Raw genomic sequence first — 18,412 nt, 5'->3', positions numbered from 1 at the left:
TTGGAGTAAATATTGATAGCTCCAAGGTTTAATTTGAAGCTTTTATTATTTTACTCGATATGACCTAAGAGGACCTTTTCTTAGAAAACATGGGGTCCTGTGACATCAAATGGTCACATGAGTAACAGATCACACCCTTCTCTTCAGCACACTTATGAAGGAGACGCCCCTCCCAGCTGACCTCTGACCTCCATGACTGTGACACAATTTACACACAGACAGAAATAGCAACGTGCTACAGGGAGGTAGCAAAAGCCTGTACAAAGGTGAGATTTAAAAGCTAAAATAAAATGTCATTGTTTTTAACTATCTTCTTTTTAGAACTCGTTCTGTCAATGCTATAAATGCCCAGTGTTACCTTTTGTTATAATAGAAGTTCTGAGGATTTTAATTCAATGAGGGAAAAAAAAATATGGTGAGAAAATAAATAATTCGAATACTAGCTCAAGATTTATACTACAAACTTAAAATAACTAAGTTTAATGATCTCACTTATATTTTTCTGTTATTTTTATAATGGACTCAAGATCACTAGATTTGATAGATGATCTGCATTTTGTATGTATATGTACAAGGATTTAAAAAAGTGATAATGAATAGATTATTTGCTTTAAAACTAATTGAAAAAATGTTTATTATAATTATAGGACGCTCCGATCTTTGAATAGGTGAAAATTTCAATCTTTTATCTATTATCTTTTCTTTGTTAATATAGTCTAAAACATGACTCGTGGATGTCATTTCTATATTTATATTTCTATACTTATGAAAACATAAGTACAAATGATCTTCCGTTGTAATAATTACATCTTGATTTTAGCTAGAAGTGGGCCGAAATAAAAATAACTGAGAGGAGCTTTCTACACTTCTCGTACGTCCGATGGAGATGGAGAGGAATATTACAGAACCGACTGAAAATGCACAATGTAAACAGGTGCAAAAAAATACGGAAATACGTGTGAATTCCTGGTTTTGATTGGCTTAGAGGTCCCAGCTCAGGGTCATATGATTGGCCGATGACGGGTACTGACTTGCCTAGTAGACACCAGGGTAGTCTGCGTCAGTTGTGACGTCACTAGTCTTCGAGACGCTATAAATGCAAGTAGATCACGCTGAACTTCATTCATTGAGCTTGTAGAGTACACCAGAAGGGAAGGGAAATAAGATTTAATACTATTTTCGTGTTTGTTTAGAAACAAGAGGAACTTCGAGTTTCTTCACCCGAGGACCACTGAGAAGAAGCGGAAAGATGAAATACGTTATAGGAATTGGCGGGTAAGGCTTTGACTTTTGTTTGCTATTTCCAATATTCAACTACTTCACGAATGACATTGTCTCGCTTACATTACCACGCAATGACACAGTTAGTTAAAAGACGTATGTAAGACCTCACAAAGTCATTATTAAAATAATTAATGTTGTTCGTGGCGGAATCATTGACCAGTAAAATGTTGGTTCACCTCCTGTTTTTTTATTTATTTATTTATATATATTTATTTATATATTGTGGTTATTTTGTGTTGCCCTCCCGCCATAAAAACGTGAGCAGTTAAATTCCCGTTCGGTGTCTTCGGTGGGTCCCTTTGAAATGGGCGGGTATTTCAAATGTTACCGCGAGACTTCTCCCCCAAATGGAGGGAAATTCAAAACACGAGACTCGACCCAAAGAGGAAACGGCGCAGACGTATCCGCATTTATCTTTAAACACTGCTGACGTATTTTTATATTTATTAAAAACACGTAAGGTGTGAATATGTTTTAGGTGTTAGTTTACTTCATTGTCGTGGAACGTTGCGCCACACGTGGCGCCATGTTTACATAGGCATCTCACTATCGTTGAAAATGTAATTTATTCAAACGTATTGAGCTGTGTAGTAAGATTAAAAGGTACACCTCATAGAAAACAAATACCGCGACTTAAAGATTTGATATAACCAGTTAATTTTTAACAAAATAGCGGGGTTTTCCCCTTAGCAGTAAGGAAAACATGAAAATAAATCGTTTTTAGAATGCCAGTATCAACCAACCGGTAATTTCTATAATCATCATATTGTATGAGCTGCACATGTAACCATTGCGCCATTTGTGGTACGCTGTTCTGCAACTACAAGACCACACACACTGAAGACTACGTGTTTTGAGTTAATCTAAAATTTGAAAAATATCAACTTTTTAAAGGCAATATTTCCACAAGTTTATTGACGTTTAAAGGTTTGGTCAAAGGCCATGTTTAACTTTTTCTCCATTTTTGAGAAGAGTCATTTCAAATGTTCTGCTCAAGTTTTCACACTATACTGTACTGTACAGTACTTCCCACTCAATTCATAGTAATGCTGCTATAATTTAAAAAGTTTAATTACATCATTGCACATTTTATTCTGTATCAATAGCAAATACTGTATTACTAATATTTAGCATTGGGGACTGGTACATGGCTACTGTGCGATGAATCATATTGAATGCTTAGGTTTTGTGTATGTATATAGCCTATACAGTATTTCAAAAATCAAAAGTTCCCATACAGCATTCTTATTTTCATATTTTTAATGTTAATGTTTAATGTCTATTTTTCTGTTTTGCAGCGTCACTAATGGTGGCAAAACCACCTTGACTAATAAATTGATCAAGACATTGCCTAACTGCTGTGTAGTGCACCAGGATGACTTTTACAAGGTGAGTTTTAGCAAGTAAGAGTTGATTTAAGGCTTTGTGTGTGTGTGGGTGTGTGTGTGTTATAAACCATTTTTCATAATTTGAATATGGCCTGCATGCTGATAAAGTTATTTCCACAACACCCAACATGGTCATGCTAACATTTGCTTATCTTTGTAAAATCCTTTAGCCATACTTCTTCTGTTGGTTGTACAGTAAATCCTTGTTTATCACCACGATGCATTGCAGAACCACCTGCAATACAGCTCCCATGATGTAGAGATAATATACTGTTCATTCTCATACTTAAGGTTTTACCCTTCCCAGACACTTTAAACCCAAACTTCTCAATGCACACATAATTTGTGCTACATTTGTGGAACTGCAATGGAACATTGTACTTAATTTACTTACTTTCCATGAGCATTTTTGCCCAAATCATCCTTCATCTCTTTTGACACACTCCACACCCTCTTCAAGTGTTGAGATGGCTGTGAAGTTGCAGCAATGTTTTATTGGTGACTGTTATTTCAGAAACCCGATCAGATAGAAGTCGGGGAGGACGGCTTTAAACAATGGGATGGTAAGACCTCACTGGAGACTGCCAGCCCTTAAATCTCAAAAGAAGTCCATTCATTTGGACAGTCCAAAAAACATAACCTTTACTCCACAATTCAGGTTTTGGTTTTGCTAATGTATCATTTCTACTTCTGTAATGTTGTTACACAGTGATCACAGCTTTAGACATGGAGGCCATGACAAACACCGTCAAAGGCTGGATGGAGAATCCAGTGAAGTTTGCCCGCTCGCACGGTGTCCCGTTGTCTTCTTCCGGCATGCCCAACCCAGATGAACAGATCCACATACTTATTGTGGAGGGCTTCCTGCTCTACAATTACCCGTGAGTACTTTTAAGATGAGAGAAACCTTGTTGATACTCTGGGATGAAATTTAAAGTGTTGCAGCAACACAAAGCAGCACATAAAAAGATTTGTTTGAAACTAAGCCTCGGGGAGGAGTAAAGGGCGACCAAACTGGGTAAGTCGACTTTAAAAATAAGCCGTCTAAAAGTATCCGCGTCAAAGCTCCACCAGAACCATGTTTGCACCGGTTTTCTACACCTGACCCTTTTTGCAAATGTACACAGTGTTGCAATTGTGGCAAAGAAGAACCAACCAAAATAGTGTTACCAGAAGTTTGGGATCATTTCTGGTTGAGAAAAAAATGCAGAAAATCATGTTCAATATTTACATGTTGCAGTAATGGGGGGGTCATCTGTAATTATGGTTTTGCCTCTGTTTCTTGTCTCAGTGCACCACCTAGTGGCAGAATGGCTGATGCTAAAATAAAAGTTGGGATGGGGTCCTCGAATAATCGATGGAGTAATTTATGTTTAATAAGATTTGACAGTGACAGCCCTTTAAGTGTTTTAAATTTACAAACAGTCTTAGCATTGGGGTGAGTAAGGATCAGTTGTTACCGCTCCTTAATAAAAAAATAAAAATAATAATTATTAGGTGCTCTTTATTTACCTGAGCATGGAACTGACCTTGGGGTTGGGGTGCGGGGGTGCAGAGACCATAACTGAAGTCACATGGGCTATTTGGCAACTATCTGTGCACATTTAGCGTTTGCGCTGCTGCTCTTTTGAGATAAGCAGTTCTACTGAAATAGGCTTCTGTGTTCAATATGAATGCAACGATAAGCAGACAAAAACGTACACGCCCCTCTTCCGTGCATCAATGGTGTTAATCGCCTTTTCATATGTACTCTAGCAGAAAGCTGCTGGATGTTTTTGACAAGTCCTATTACATCAGCATTCCCTATGACGAGTGCAAGAAAAGGAGAAGGTAACTGGATTTTCCCACTTATTATCTTTTTAAAGTAATTTCCGCACCAATACTCCCCTGATAAATCCAACTTGTCAAACTAAATGTTCTTTTAATTTTCAGTACCAGACAATACACGGTCCCAGATCCTCCCGGCCTTTTTGATGGCCATGTCTGGCCCATGTACCTCAAGCACCGCAGGGAGATGGAAGATAGCTGCTTAGATATTGGTAAACCTACTGTAGAATGCATGTCCCCGCCCCACCCTAAAGTTTTAATTTTAATGGATTAATGTCCCCCCCCCACAGAGTATCTGGATGGCTCGAAAAGCAAAGAAGAGATCTATAACCAAGTGTATGAGGACATTCAGAACAACCTGCTTAATCGTTTATAGGTGAGAGCAGTACTACTGGATCCAAGATGAGAAGATAATGAAATAATTTTAGATATTTTACATTGCTAACAGTCTTATCACCCTGTTTTTGTGCTTTCTTGCAGCATGAAGACAGCACACCAGTGCTGTACAAACACCTGTAAATAGTTCCAAGGATTTTTTTTTTAATAGCTGTTTGTATGAGGTTTGTTTTTTGGTATTTTGTATATAATGAATTGATTTTAACTTATCAATGTTTTTTCGTTTTGTTTTTTTTCTCTCAAATATTGTTAATCCGATTTTCATCAGTTGTTCACACTGGACGCTTTGTCAATCTTTTTTTTTCTTCCACGCATAAACATCTCATGTGGGAGTTGAACATCAAGCATCAGTCATCTTTTTATCTTTTGTAGCACTAATAACCAAAACATACAGTTTTCTTTTTACTTCAAGAAATAAATTATGATGGCTGAAAATATTGGTCATTTTTTGTTTCTGCTATATATGTACTAGCTCTGCATCATACAGTACTGAATTTCAATTTGCTTAATCATCTCCATTAGAGTGTAAAATATTAGCAACATTATTGTGATAGTTCTAAAACATTGCAAGAGATAATTTCTGATTTAAAGTGATCGTTAAAAGGACATTTGAAGTGAGTGCTCTATTTCTCCCGCGTTTTGAGGAAATGGGGTCACTGCTGTACAGTGTCCCAATTATAGCCAGACCTTCATATCAGGCGTGCTGAAATTAAGTTGTCATTGTTTTTCCTTTCCCGCACTTTGACTTTGGTATGTTTTGAGAGCTTTGCCTGCTCATTCCAATGCATGAATCAGTCCTTTTAATTCCTGTTCTGGGATAACACCCCGTTTAATCTCTTGCGGTATGCCCGAGCATTTCACGGTGGGTGACGCTCACGATTTAGCATATTAGCGCTGGATTGCCAACACGTGAGCTAACAAGGCACAAGCTGGCATTTTCCTCATGATAAAATTAGATTAAAATGTCTGAGTATCCCCTCTAGGAACCTCTTAATTTTCTACTCTTAAAACAGCCACTCAGTGCTGTTAAATACAGATCATGGTCTATAGTTTGACTATGACTCCATGCAAGGTGGAAAAAGTAATTCAATTAACTGAACATATGGCTTAATCAAACAGAGTCCCAACATGTGAATGTCAGAATGAAAAATATGCCTGAGTATGCTTTAATTTACTTCTTTATAGCTTAGTCCAGGAATCAACTTTTTGAAGCTGTGAGTTAGTTTTAAGATGCCGGTTTTTGCAAAGTTTGATACACATTTATACAAGAACAAATGCAATATGATTACAGTACAGATAACCATATGTTGTACAGTATAAATAGTGTAAAAAAATACATATAAATGTATTATTTTAGCAATGCTTTTTCCTTGTGTCAATGTCTGCGTGGCAAGCGGGGGTGCACGAATTGTTTTCTCTTTCCTGGGGGAGGCGTTGCAAAATATAATTGAGAAGCACATGCCTAAATAAAGTAATAAGTAATCCATTTCTGAGGTAATTAAGTATTCAAATATATATATATATTTATATATTAGCGTACTATTGATTACCGCATTTTCCACACTAAAAGGCGCACCGGATTATAAGACACACCCTCAATTAATGACATATGTTAAAACTTTTTCAATCACAATATAGTAATACTCAAAATAATAATAACTCAAATAATAACTCTAAACTCTCAATAGCATAATAACTCAATGTCAATATGACCAGCCATGTTCAACTGTAAACATACAAAAGAAACAGGTAAAGCTTACTTTATCACTTCATTCCCCATCTACAAAACCCAATCTCAATATTGATCCATATACAAGGCCCACCTGATTATAAGGCGCACCATCAGCTTTTTTAAAAAAATAAGGCTTTTAGTTGCTCCTTATAGTGCGGAAAATACGGTACTTTATTACTTAAATTGATTATTTTAATATTTATTCCTTAAATTGATTGATTACATAAGTGCTTACCTGTTTGTTTCCATGCCTGAGTTATGGTGAGCAGTCTTGCTAGGAGAGGTTGCCGTGACGTTAACGTGGTGCAACTTCACAACTCGCCATCGCTGACGTCACCTTGTACCTTTGCCGAATGCGGCGTCTCACCTCAAGCATGTGTCATTTCTGTGTTTATTACCGTCACTCATTATTGAAACAGTATTCCTGACATCAGCTGCGGCTTTGCGCAATGTGACACATGTATGTCTTGTGGAAACGGAGTGACAGGCGGATTGTTATGACGCCCTAACAGGTGGACGTGGTCGGAAAAGGCGCTGGCTTGCCTTCCCCGTGCTAAAAGTGACATCAGTGTGAGTGAGTCGAAGCTGCAGACGAGCACACGCGCACACTTCAAATCCCTTCATCAAGTACACTCAAACAAGGTTAAGAGTCACCAAGGTCGCAGCGTGTCAGTCATCTGCGTGTCTTCCTGTGAATATAATACATGCAGGAGACTCCATCCGTCCGTCCATTTCCCAAGTCCCACCTAACCATCACAAATGACAGTGCACATCTGTTTGAAACTCAAAATGAGCAAAGCAGTCACAATAACGCAATTTGACAATACATTTCTTCATGATCCAATTCATTCGCTCTTAGTTTGAAAAGAAAAATGTACTGTTCCAGTCATGGATTTAAAAAGTATTTATTAGATTGGTGACTTCTGTAGAAACTCTGTTAATATCTGCCATATTTCTGAAGTACCTGTGCGCATCTACAGAGATATGCGTGCTCCCGTTTTAGAACCGTTGGTGTATAACATAAAAAGTCCACTAGTTGGCTTTTGTGCCAAATAAATACATTTTCCTGAACTTCACAGTTGTCACCTGCCATGATGTCATCAGTAACTCTATTGTTTTACTTTCCTTCTACTTTGTTCTCTTCATCCTCGGCCTCCTCTAGTTCTCACTCTGCTCACTCTTCCTGCTCTCTCCACTGTATTCCACAATAAAAGCTTTCCTGTGGTTAATTTATACTGCTGAGGCTAATTGCAAAGTTAAGGAATAATCGTGCGCTGATCACTTGGGAATTTCATCTAAAGCATGACATATTGTTTGTACTTCGCTGGGGGTGTGTTACAAAATTACAAACTCAGTGCAAAGAAGTGTTTCTACTTTAAACTTGCCAATGAACATTCAAATGACCTTGAAAAGGTTTGGGGATCTAGTTTCCATTTTGACTTTTTCTCTAGCATGACATTTCAATCTCCCAAGTGGGTTTGAGGCTCACTCATTGACGGTATCGCATCTCCGCATATGGGACGTGCCAGTAGACCTCACGTCTGCCAGGAGTTTATGAGAGGCAAGTGTGAGTACAAGACTGGACAATGAGAAGCATCCCCTCCACATAGCGGAGGAATCATGCTCATGTGGTTCCAGACGGCCACGAGACCACTGCATGTCTGGACCTTGTGAGTCAACCCTAGTAGAACGTGTCCAAGTACTTGTGTTGCTCACACTTGCTGGATTTATATTTACAAATTGTTTAGAGGCTCTAAGTGCTTGGCACCATGTGTTGGTATATTTAGACGTGCTTTTTGTGCTGCTGGTGGAGGAATAGACCATGGAGGTTTTTTACACACTATCTTGACCTCTTTTAGGCCACACAAAGTTAGAATGAATTATTATTAATCAACTTGATAACCTTGTTATTTGTGGTGTCCGATGCCTTTCTACCAACGTCAATCTGGGTGGACAAATTATGATGAAAAAGTTGTCAGAACCATGCAGTGCCACACAACAATAAAACACAAGGCACAGATCATTAATGTCTTTGACATTGTCCGTCAAAATTGAGGAACTTAGTAAAGACAATCGTTGAGAGTTGTGGCTCACTAGCGTTTCACCCCTTGCGATGGTGTTGATTTTATTGTGGATTTACCGCCATCATGTGGTAAAATACAGAATTTATCTTAAAAAGATTTTTTTTTTAATTTAGTTATTTTTTAGTTAACTATCTTTGTTTTTCTTTCGTCTCATGCGTGGATTCCAAGGCTAGCAATCACACTCCTCCAACAGATTTTGATTTGCATATTTTTCTTCACCCCGTGAAGAAATCCGGTGTTCTTGGCTTCACTCTCGTTGGCCATTTCCAAGCCTGTCTTGGCCTTCCAACTTTCCTCTTCCCCTCTTGGTTCTGGTCCAGTTCCTGACTTCTCATCAGTGGTGGGTCTAGCTTGAATGGCGCTTTAGAGGACCCTCACTTTGGCTCCATCCTCTCCCCTGCCAACACAAACAGGCGCACACACGCACAGATGAAAGACCATTTAGAGTGGACCGAATATTCACTGATCAGCAATTAAGAATGAAGTAACAGCTAGAGTTTTGAAAATCACATCCATCAGTACATCCCTTCTACTGAAAGTACTACCACAAGGGGGCGCCAATACCCCACACAAACGCGAATGAGTGAAACATTGCTATACATATCTGATTTATTAAAGTTTAGGAGTACATTTTTAGTGTAGCAGTATTTTAGTCATCAACTCCAGAACATATTGTATAATATTATCTGTTTTACGACTTGTCTGCATTACTAATCACAAAGTACAAATGTATAAAACCAAAATAAGAGCATGCAGCATTTTGCAAAGTGTCACTATAACATAACTCAGCAATAAATTGCTCTATTCTCCAATTAATTTGCGCTTAATGTGAAATGTACCTTTCCCATTGCAGCATTAAAAAGCATTAAATTTAATTTGCTGATATCTGCAGAAACCCTGTAAAAATTCCATGTCTTTCAGTAGCGTGGCTTGGTGGATGAGTGGTTAGCATGTTACAGTTAAGAGACCCGAGTTCAATTTCGTCTGGTTACGGCCTTCCTGTCCTGAGTTTGCATGTTCTCCCCAAGCCTGCGTGGTTTCTCTCTAGACACTCCCTCGCGCACTCATTGGACAAACTAAAATTGTCTTTAGGTGTGATTGGGTGCATCAAAGGTTGCTCATGCCTTAAACATTTTTTTTAACCCGCACTTATTAACAAACCAAGCTCACCTTTCAGTTTTAAAAATGGATCCCTTCAAGCAACAAAAGTTTGCCTAGCCCCTGTTCTAAGTAATTCCCCCTCCTTAGCGGAGGTCTGCGCTTGTTGACTGTGTGCTGTCAAGTGACTCATAATAGTCTCAAGACAAACATTTGCCCAAAATGTGTCACGGAGCTGTGACAGAACGGCTTGTGTGTTTATAACTGGAGCCTTCCGCAGCCCACTCCCACTTACTCGTTGGACCTCCTCGAAGTCAGAAGAAGAAGTCGCAGATGGAGAAATTCGCCCTCCTGCTGCTTTGCCTCCTGGATGCGGTGGTGCGCCTGAGTAGCGCGCCGCATCGTCATCCTGCGCGCGCACGGACCCACCCGTGGAAGCAGAGGTTCGAGTGGGAGAACAACGGCCGGGTGTACAGCTTACTGAGCACGGGTACCCAGTACCGAGCCCCGGCGCAGCCCAGAGGCCGAACCCAGCTCCTCCTGACCACCATAAACCGAGCTCACCCACCGTCCAGAAGAACACCCGCAGCTCCGGGTCGAGCAAACGCTGCAGACGCGGTTCAGAATTTGGTTCCGAGGGACCAACCGTGGTCACCGCGCCACGAGGCGGCCTTCACCAATCAGGAGTTCTCCGGAGGAGGACAAAGTTCCTCTTCGGATGATACCGGCGCGACCACACAACCGCTTTCGGATTTTACGCGCAGACCTGAACTTGTTAACCCGACGCCCAACGCGGATGCGACAGAAACTACAAACACATTGCGCCGAACTGAACCAGAACCGACTGATGCGCCTGTGATTCTGTCCAGAAATGTGGTTGAGGTGCATTATACTCAACAGAGGACCGATCCGATCCAAACCACCACGAACACAAGCCAGCCACGGCGAGATCCAGACATCAGCCAGCACGGGAACTCCGTTTTTTATAACGTTTACCCTCCGGACCAAAGGAACCGGGTCCCCGCACGACCGGTTCTACCTGGGCCTGGCCATGGTACCAGCTTCTTCCATAACGGTATGATGCCCAATTTAAAGTAGGGCTGCAATTAATGATTACTGTGTATTAATACTCGATGAATCTCTTGATTATTTTCAGATAATCTTGGAATTAGATACAAAAAGATGTTTTCTATTCCTTTATTCATGACGAAAAATTCTCTGATTGATTTGATGACTAGTTTAGTCCTTAACATGTCAGAAAGGATACAAAACTTTTCTTTCTTTCTACTAACATCTAGCCCCACCTACTTGGGCATTTTCAGATTCTAGACACTGATTATACTGTGATAATGATCCTGTCCTCCATTTGCAGGTCTTCCCGACTTAATTCCTGACCCATACTATATCCAAGCTGCATCATACATTCAGCGAGTGCAGATGTTTGCCCTCCGATGCGCCGCTGAGGAGAACTGCCTGTCCAGGTGCATTATTTTTGCCGCTGCTTTGTGCATCACTCCGCCTCTAATATATCCATATCCATCCATTTTCCATGCATTTACATTCAATTAAGACAGGTGCAAGGAAGCCCATTGACCATGTATGATTTATGAGAGCATTTAATCTACCCATTATGCAATTCAACACATGCCCACATTTGAAAAATGTGCAATTTAGCATCACTTTCGGTCTAGGATGCTGTGATTTTGTGTATTTATGATTTAGTAAATTCAGATTTAGAACCACTTGTATAACAAAAACAGCATAGACAGTAACTGTTCAAATAATACCTCTCTGAAACCCCCTGTTTTAAACTAAAATGGCTAAATTTTACTGTATTTAGTCATATACAACAATAAAAAAAATTGTATATTTGTGTATAATTAATTTGAGGACCTGTAAAAGTAAACATTTTTTTCACTTGCTGTCAGTTGAAAATTACTCGCCGACTCATCTGTTTTCTGAGCTTGGTCTTGTGACGGCTGCGCTATGATTGGTTGTCACCTGTGCACGGGTAATGTCATTTTTAGAAGACACAGGGGCAAAATGTGTTTTCAAAGGTATTATTTGGACACAAAAGATAATTTACCAAATTATTTATCAAAAATGGTTTCAAAAGATCCAAAAAAGAAAGTGAACACCCCCTTTCCAATGCCAGGTTTTATATTATTGAAAAATGAGACCGAGATATATCGTTACAAAACGTTTTAACAACATCAGTGTGGTTTATAACCTCTCATTTGTGTCTTTTAAAGCTTAAATAAATAAAAAAATGAAAGATTGTGGTTATACAAGTGTGCACCCTCACAACTGTTAAATAATAATGTCTTTAAAATGCTCCTGATTTACAGCAAACACATTTCAGCGACGTCATTAGGATTTTCCTGACACTTGTTTTGCTTTCTAGCAGAAGCCCGGAAGTTTCGTGCTCATGTAATAGTGCTCTTTTGGTGAAAGGCACTGCTCTGTTTGCACCAAAGCACATCTTTCTGGGGTTTGTGGTAGAAATGTTTGGTTTCATTGGTCCATTGCAAAATCCTCAAACACATGCGGAAAAACATCTTACTGTCTGATGAAAACCAAGGATGAACTTTTTGGCCATAATGAAATCCAGGCTGCATCTTAGTCAGCGATGTGCAGCACTACATGAAGCCAAACTGATAATTGTGCTGTTATTTGGCATTTTTAACCCCTTAAGACCAATTCATCCAGTGTGATGTTGGTGATACATATAAAAGGAAGGAAACATGTTCTTCCCCTTGAGCTGCACCGCATTATGATGTGTGCTGGCTTGTTGCCCACTTCGAAGCTGAGTGGCATACCAGCTGGCAAGTTTTCTTGCCAAGTCAAGCAAACGAAATGAAGGCATTAGGTATAACCGCAAAATGATAATATGATCTGAGCATTGCACTGTAATTGCCATTTGCCATTAAATACAGCTGCAAAATGATACCCTATGGAACAAATGTATTTAGTGATATTTTATGGCATGCAGGTCTGCTTACCACCCAAGAGTGAGCGAGCTGGATTACAGAGTTCTCCTCAGATTCCCTCAGCGCGTGAAGAACCAAGGGACAGTGGACTTCCTCCCGAAGAAGCCGAGACACGAGTGGGAGTGGCACAGCTGTCATCGGTGAGTCCACGGCTCATTTGTTCACGCCGCGTCTCTATTCGTTGATCTTGCTACTATACAGTAGTTTTTTTGTTATCCATTTGCTATCCATTATTTATCCTTTTTTTTTTTTTATCTGAAGTACTGCTGTGGTATGTCTTTTTCCCTTAGCAATAATTGTTCAATATTTGGTTTTTGTTTCTCTGATTTTTTTTTTAATCATAAATGATCCCAAACATGCGCTATTGTGTTTTTGGGGGAATCTCCCTTGCCGCCATTGCAACACTGCATATGTCTGGAAGAAAGGTTCTTGTAAAAACCGTGACGCTAATATGGTTCAGGCGAAGCTTTGAGGTGGATATGTTTAGTTTGATAACATTTAATAACATTTTTAAAGTTGACTTACCCGACTAGGTCAACCCTCCCCCCTGTCCTGATTCTTATTCAATAAATTCTATCTGAAGGCACTACCACAGCATGGAGGCCTTCAGCAACTACGACCTGTTGAATACCTCGGATGGACGCAAAGTGGCCGAGGGACACAAGGCCAGTTTCTGTCTGGAGGACACATCATGTGACCGTGGTGTACGAAGACGCTTTGCCTGCACTGCTCACACACAGGTCTGCTCACAGATGAATTCAATTTACGTCATAAATGATTGTGTACAAAAGCAACCAAGCTTTTTTTTTTTTTTTAACCTCTGTCAGGGGCTTAGTCCTGGTTGCTATGACACTTACCATGCCAACATCGACTGCCAATGGATTGACATCACTGACATTCCACCTGGAAATTATACACTCCAGGTAAGGCAAAAGCAACGAGATGGATAAAATTGAATACGTTTAGGGTAAATTTTCTGCATATTCCTCAGGTGACTGTGAACCCCTATAAACTCGTGGAGGAGTCAGATTTCTCCAACAACGTGGCAAAGTGTGATATCCGGTATACGGGAAGTTATGTGCAAGCAACAAATTGCAGGATCGCAAAGTAAGGGGCCGCTCAACTATGTCATTTTGTCTGCTTTGACGTTTAAAACATTAACAACGGGTGTCTTGTTTGACAGGAGCTGACCTGAGTGACAGATGTTGTCTTCATGTTGTTGGAAAGTCCTGCTGCTGTGATAGTTCTTTACAATGTTGCTCCAGCCACCCTAGTGAATTTTAAATTATTATTATTTTCCTTCTATTTATAAGAATTGCTTTACTGTTGTCAACGTTGAAACAACAGAAGCACCTAACTGAATAGGTGTTTTTTTTTTAGGATGAAATAGAATGGAATAGTTTACCGGTGAGGCCTTTTGTGAAATAAAAAAAATGTTTCTTGCATGTTTTATTTAAAATGTGTCCACCTTTTCACGCTAATAAGTGTATATTTATAAAAGTGCATTTTAATGTTGAACTGTTTTTATTTAATAAAGAATTTAACAAAGTACCATTTGAGAATCTTTCTTTGAACACATTCTGACATAGCAGGCATACTAGAAATGACTTGAACTCAGTGAACAACTGCTATCGTAATTTAGGCTGAAATTCTGAAATAGTAAAAGGTCACTTCTATGCAACAGAAACTGGTCCACACTTTTATTTCATTTTGTAAACTTTTTTTAAATTTTATTTTCATTATAAAGTGGTGGATAGTTGTGTAGTTCATTTACAAGCATTTTACTTAATCCATAAATTTAAACACAGATTTTTTTTTTTTCCATTTCAACTCCTCAGCTCATTATTTTTTTTCCAAACTCCAAAGATAAAAAAATTAACAAAATAAAGAAATAAATAGATAAATAAAGAAATAAATGTACACTATAGGGAGCCGTTGAAATCTTGACTAACCGGTGATTGATCTTGAATGAACAAAGACAACAAAAGAAACAGGGACAGACGCAACATTAACCATGAAGAGATATGAAGAACCAAGATTTACTCTATATTACTTCCCATATTCAGCTTTATTGATTTTTTTTTCCTTTTAATGTGAATGTTTACCACTATAGCGTGGCCACCTACAGTACTTTCAGCAATGAAGAAATATTTGTCTCATCCAAAAAACAAAAACAAAAAAATACAAATACTTCTGGGCCTGATTGTACCCACATTCCACTTCCTTTCCCTTAGGGAATGGAGCCAAAGGGGGAATGTGAATGGCTGGGGCACAACCTCCACGTTCTCCTCCTTTTCCCCTCACGGGGCTGTTTGTTGAGGGCAGGTCGTCGTGTTAGGAGTGCAGGGCGCGTGAGATGCACAGAGCTGCCTGTCAGCATTCCCTCTCCACCCCAAATGGCAAGGAGAAGAGACATTTCACAGATCTGCAGGCCAAAAGGGAAAGGAGCCTTGCCAAATCTGTACATCAGCACGCTGTTCCAATCTTGAAGTGCGTGACCAACTTGCAGTCAACAAGTGACAGAAGCAAGAGTGACATAACTACCTCACTGTTCCTAAGGGGGTAATTCTTTTTTTTATATGGGTAAAAGTAGTTGCTAACTGATGCTAAAGGGCAATGAGGTGTTACTTTAATGCTGATGTGAACCAAAAGCATTGTTAGGGTCGGGACAGGCTCATTACATACAAAGATGATTAACTCATTCAATCCCAAAGATGTATTTATGCATCTTTAGTCAAAGCATTAAATCACAGGTACTTATGCACAGTATTTTTTTTTCAACGATCAAAGTGAAGAAGGTGCAACTGATACTGAATGGTCATTCAATCCCAAAGACGTATTTATGAGTTTTTACCAGACATTCAATCATAGGTAATAATTTGCCATATTTTTTTTTCCCCAAATGTTACAGTAAAGACTATGAAAATAGCTGGCATTAACTGAGCTAATAACAACTTATTTTTTTACGTATTTACTTTCAAACAGGGACAGTGCACATTAATCAACATTTCTATAAATGAACTAAAAAGCTTGTTTCAACTGTAATCTTTTTCAAAATGTCAAATGCAATAGCTAAAAAACTACATTTCTTCAACATCAACTCATAAAAATACCACAAACAAAACCAATAAAGTATATTAAAAAAACACAATACATTACACCAGCTTCACGATTGATAAAACATTTTTAATCCGAAAACCCTAAATACAAATGGTTTAGATTATCTTTAGAATTACTCACGATTCACACGGTAAATAAAAACTGAGAGAAATCATTGTACAATCATGTTATACATATTACAATTTGCAATAAATATTCTTGGGTCCCCTGGGGGCCTCCAGGTGATGCCGAGGGGGAGGGGGGATGACCCAGGCGAAAGGGCTTTGTTTTGTCATGTGAAGTGTATTTGCAATAAAATTAGAATTTTCATCATATTTTCAAAGTTTCAGACATTTTGATGCACTTGATTATTTTTTTTTCAGTTTTAGACTAAGCTGTAACCCATTTAAACACTGCAAAAAATAATTAACAGTCGTTGAAAGTTGATTTCTATTGCTTTTTTATTCACACAACAGAAGACACAACGATTCCAAATTGCCCATAAGTTTTAATATGATCATAAATGGTTATTTGTCTTTAAGTAACTTCTAACTGTCTAACAACCAATCAAAGGAGGCAACTCTTTTGAGGATAATCGGTAGAGACGATGGCTGGTTAGCAAAGTAAATATTCTTAATGAGACGTTTCCTTCCTTTGATGCTGTTTACAACTATTTAAGTAGCTGTATGTACTTGTGCTGACACATAAGCACCAGACAGACATGCTGACATTTCTTTCACATCCCCAGTGTGTGCTCAAAGTCTGGGAAATGAGCGTCATTAGTGAAAGGCTGTGTTGCCCTGTCTGAAAGCACCGCGTGTATTTGCCTATCCCAGATGGTTTGTTTGCAGTCGTGAGAAGAACTTAGTGTTTGTATGAGTGGACAGAGCATGAACAAATATATTTGTCTGCCTCTGACATCCTGTGAGAGGAAACCGTTTGCATGAGCCACTCATTCATGTCAATGGCCTGAAATGTTGTTCCCTGTTAAAAATAGAAGAACGTGTGCCAACTGACCTTGGTATTTTCTCAACAAGCTCCTGCATAAAAAACACTGGCGAAAAAAATGATTTAAGGCAACATACCAGAATGTACAAAGTAGTGCAAATTATTTTTACTGCAAGCCTAACCTATAATACCAAAACATTCATATATATAATACATCTGACTGGTATTGTTTATTGTAATGGAGACTAATTCACAGTAAAAACCCCAAAATTAAAAAAAAAAAAAAAAAAAAAAACTTTGTGAGCCATGGCAAAATATTAAAAATAACTACAGTAGGCTAGTTTTAAAGTGGTCCTTGCACCCTTCCCTTTTTCTGTATGAAATGCATGTTTGGATGCCCCTGCCTGATTGAGGTTTGTGCTCACTGACTGCTCGTTTTTTTGTTTTTTTTAAGTCTAGTTATTGTCTAATTTTGGTGAGATATATGCGATCAGACAGAGAGTCACCAGGTGAATATTTGAGGAGGAGGCAATTTACTGTATGGACTTTTTTTTGTAATGTTCCTGCTGTGTTCATAGCTTTCACACATGCTTGTCAGACAATGTTGAGGTTTGTCGATTCGGGCCAAACATATGTTCATCTGTCACACTTTGCTGGGAGGATGCTTTATGGCTCCAAAAGCATATGTGTAAACGTTTACACACATGCTAACATGCAGTAACAGTGACATGATGGTGCTTATTTTTACCCCTTGTTTTGCATTAGTGTGCAAAGACAGGGTTCCAATATTAGTACAGCAAATATATTACAGATAAGTTGGCATAACTTACAGTCTTGTTTTGAGACAAATGTTATTCACAGACAGTCACACAGTGGTTAGCATGTCTGGCTCACAGTTCTGAGAATTGGGGTTCAAAATTCAGCTCGGGCCTTCTCGTGCTGAGTTTCCATGTTCTCCCTTTACTTACATGGGTTTCTTGCAGGGACTAGATGGTTACCATAAGAGTATTTTTGTCTTTATTTTACGGCGAATAAATATCTCCCATTACCCTGCAGTTCGCTAGGAAACTGCACATGCTGTAAATACACATTCTCTTTAAAATATACAATCAACAGAACAGTTTGTTGTCATTATTTAAATACCTAAACTAGTAGGCAATACCATGGACAAGCCCGTCATTGGAGCCCCAAGAGCTTGCTAGCTAGCTGTTGGCTAGCTCTCATAACATGATATGGTGGGATATATTAGAGCCATCAGAGGCTTTAAATTGATATGAATTCACGACTGAAACTTGTAGAAATGTGAAGGAATAAAAAAGAAGCTTTGTAAAATAGTATTTGAGAGAAGGAGCAGTGGATTGATTTCTCAGATTTCTCTTTTGAGGTCTCATTTGATGTATATTTCAGGGTTAAAAGTTTTACCATTTTTTTATCACACCATTAAAAATGTTTTTACAACATTTCGCAACTTTTTATTGTTGTGACGAAAATGGATGAATGGATGGAAAAGACAACTGCAGTTCACAGTAAAATTCAATAAGTGGCGATAGTGAGCATCAAACAGCT

The 18,412-nt window shown here is 38.8% G+C and overlaps 2 protein-coding genes across 5 annotated transcripts; both read left to right on the top strand.

The window, feature by feature from the left end:
- Positions 1–188: 188 nt before the first annotated feature.
- mibp (muscle-specific beta 1 integrin binding protein) lies at positions 189–5,330 on the top strand. 3 transcript variants are annotated; one of them, XM_088425708.1, is made up of 9 exons: positions 189–266; positions 1,194–1,275; positions 2,583–2,673; positions 3,187–3,235; positions 3,382–3,553; positions 4,428–4,502; positions 4,605–4,711; positions 4,790–4,875; positions 4,980–5,330. In XM_088425708.1, exons 2-8 carry the CDS (start codon positions 1,250–1,252, stop codon positions 4,873–4,875), a joined length of 606 nt encoding a protein of 201 aa, XP_088281834.1. In that variant the 5' UTR covers positions 189–266; positions 1,194–1,249; the 3' UTR covers positions 4,980–5,330. The 3 variants fall into 3 exon arrangements, with proteins under 3 accessions (XP_088281834.1, XP_088281835.1, XP_088281833.1); XM_088425709.1 differs by lacking the exon at positions 189–266 and having other exon boundaries at positions 1,113–1,275; positions 4,431–4,502; XM_088425707.1 differs by lacking the exon at positions 189–266 and having other exon boundaries at positions 1,113–1,275.
- Positions 5,331–10,046: 4,716 nt separating this feature from the next.
- Positions 10,047–14,205, top strand: loxl5a (lysyl oxidase-like 5a). 2 transcript variants are annotated; one of them, XM_088425705.1, is made up of 7 exons: positions 10,047–10,884; positions 11,182–11,290; positions 12,802–12,939; positions 13,383–13,539; positions 13,627–13,722; positions 13,791–13,906; positions 13,983–14,205. In XM_088425705.1, exons 1-7 carry the CDS (start codon positions 10,143–10,145, stop codon positions 13,987–13,989), a joined length of 1,365 nt encoding a protein of 454 aa, XP_088281831.1. In that variant the 5' UTR covers positions 10,047–10,142; the 3' UTR covers positions 13,990–14,205. The 2 variants fall into 2 exon arrangements, with proteins under 2 accessions (XP_088281831.1, XP_088281832.1); XM_088425706.1 differs by lacking the exon at positions 13,983–14,205 and having other exon boundaries at positions 13,791–13,910.
- Positions 14,206–18,412: the final 4,207 nt, after the last annotated feature.

This window comes from Hippichthys cyanospilos, chromosome 10 (assembly GCF_059441005.1).
Source record: "Hippichthys cyanospilos isolate Australia breed blue-spotted pipefish chromosome 10, RoL_Hcya_1.0, whole genome shotgun sequence".
NCBI classification, from domain to species: domain Eukaryota; kingdom Metazoa; phylum Chordata; class Actinopteri; order Syngnathiformes; family Syngnathidae; genus Hippichthys; species Hippichthys cyanospilos.
This window is presented reverse-complemented; position numbering and strand designations above follow the sequence as displayed.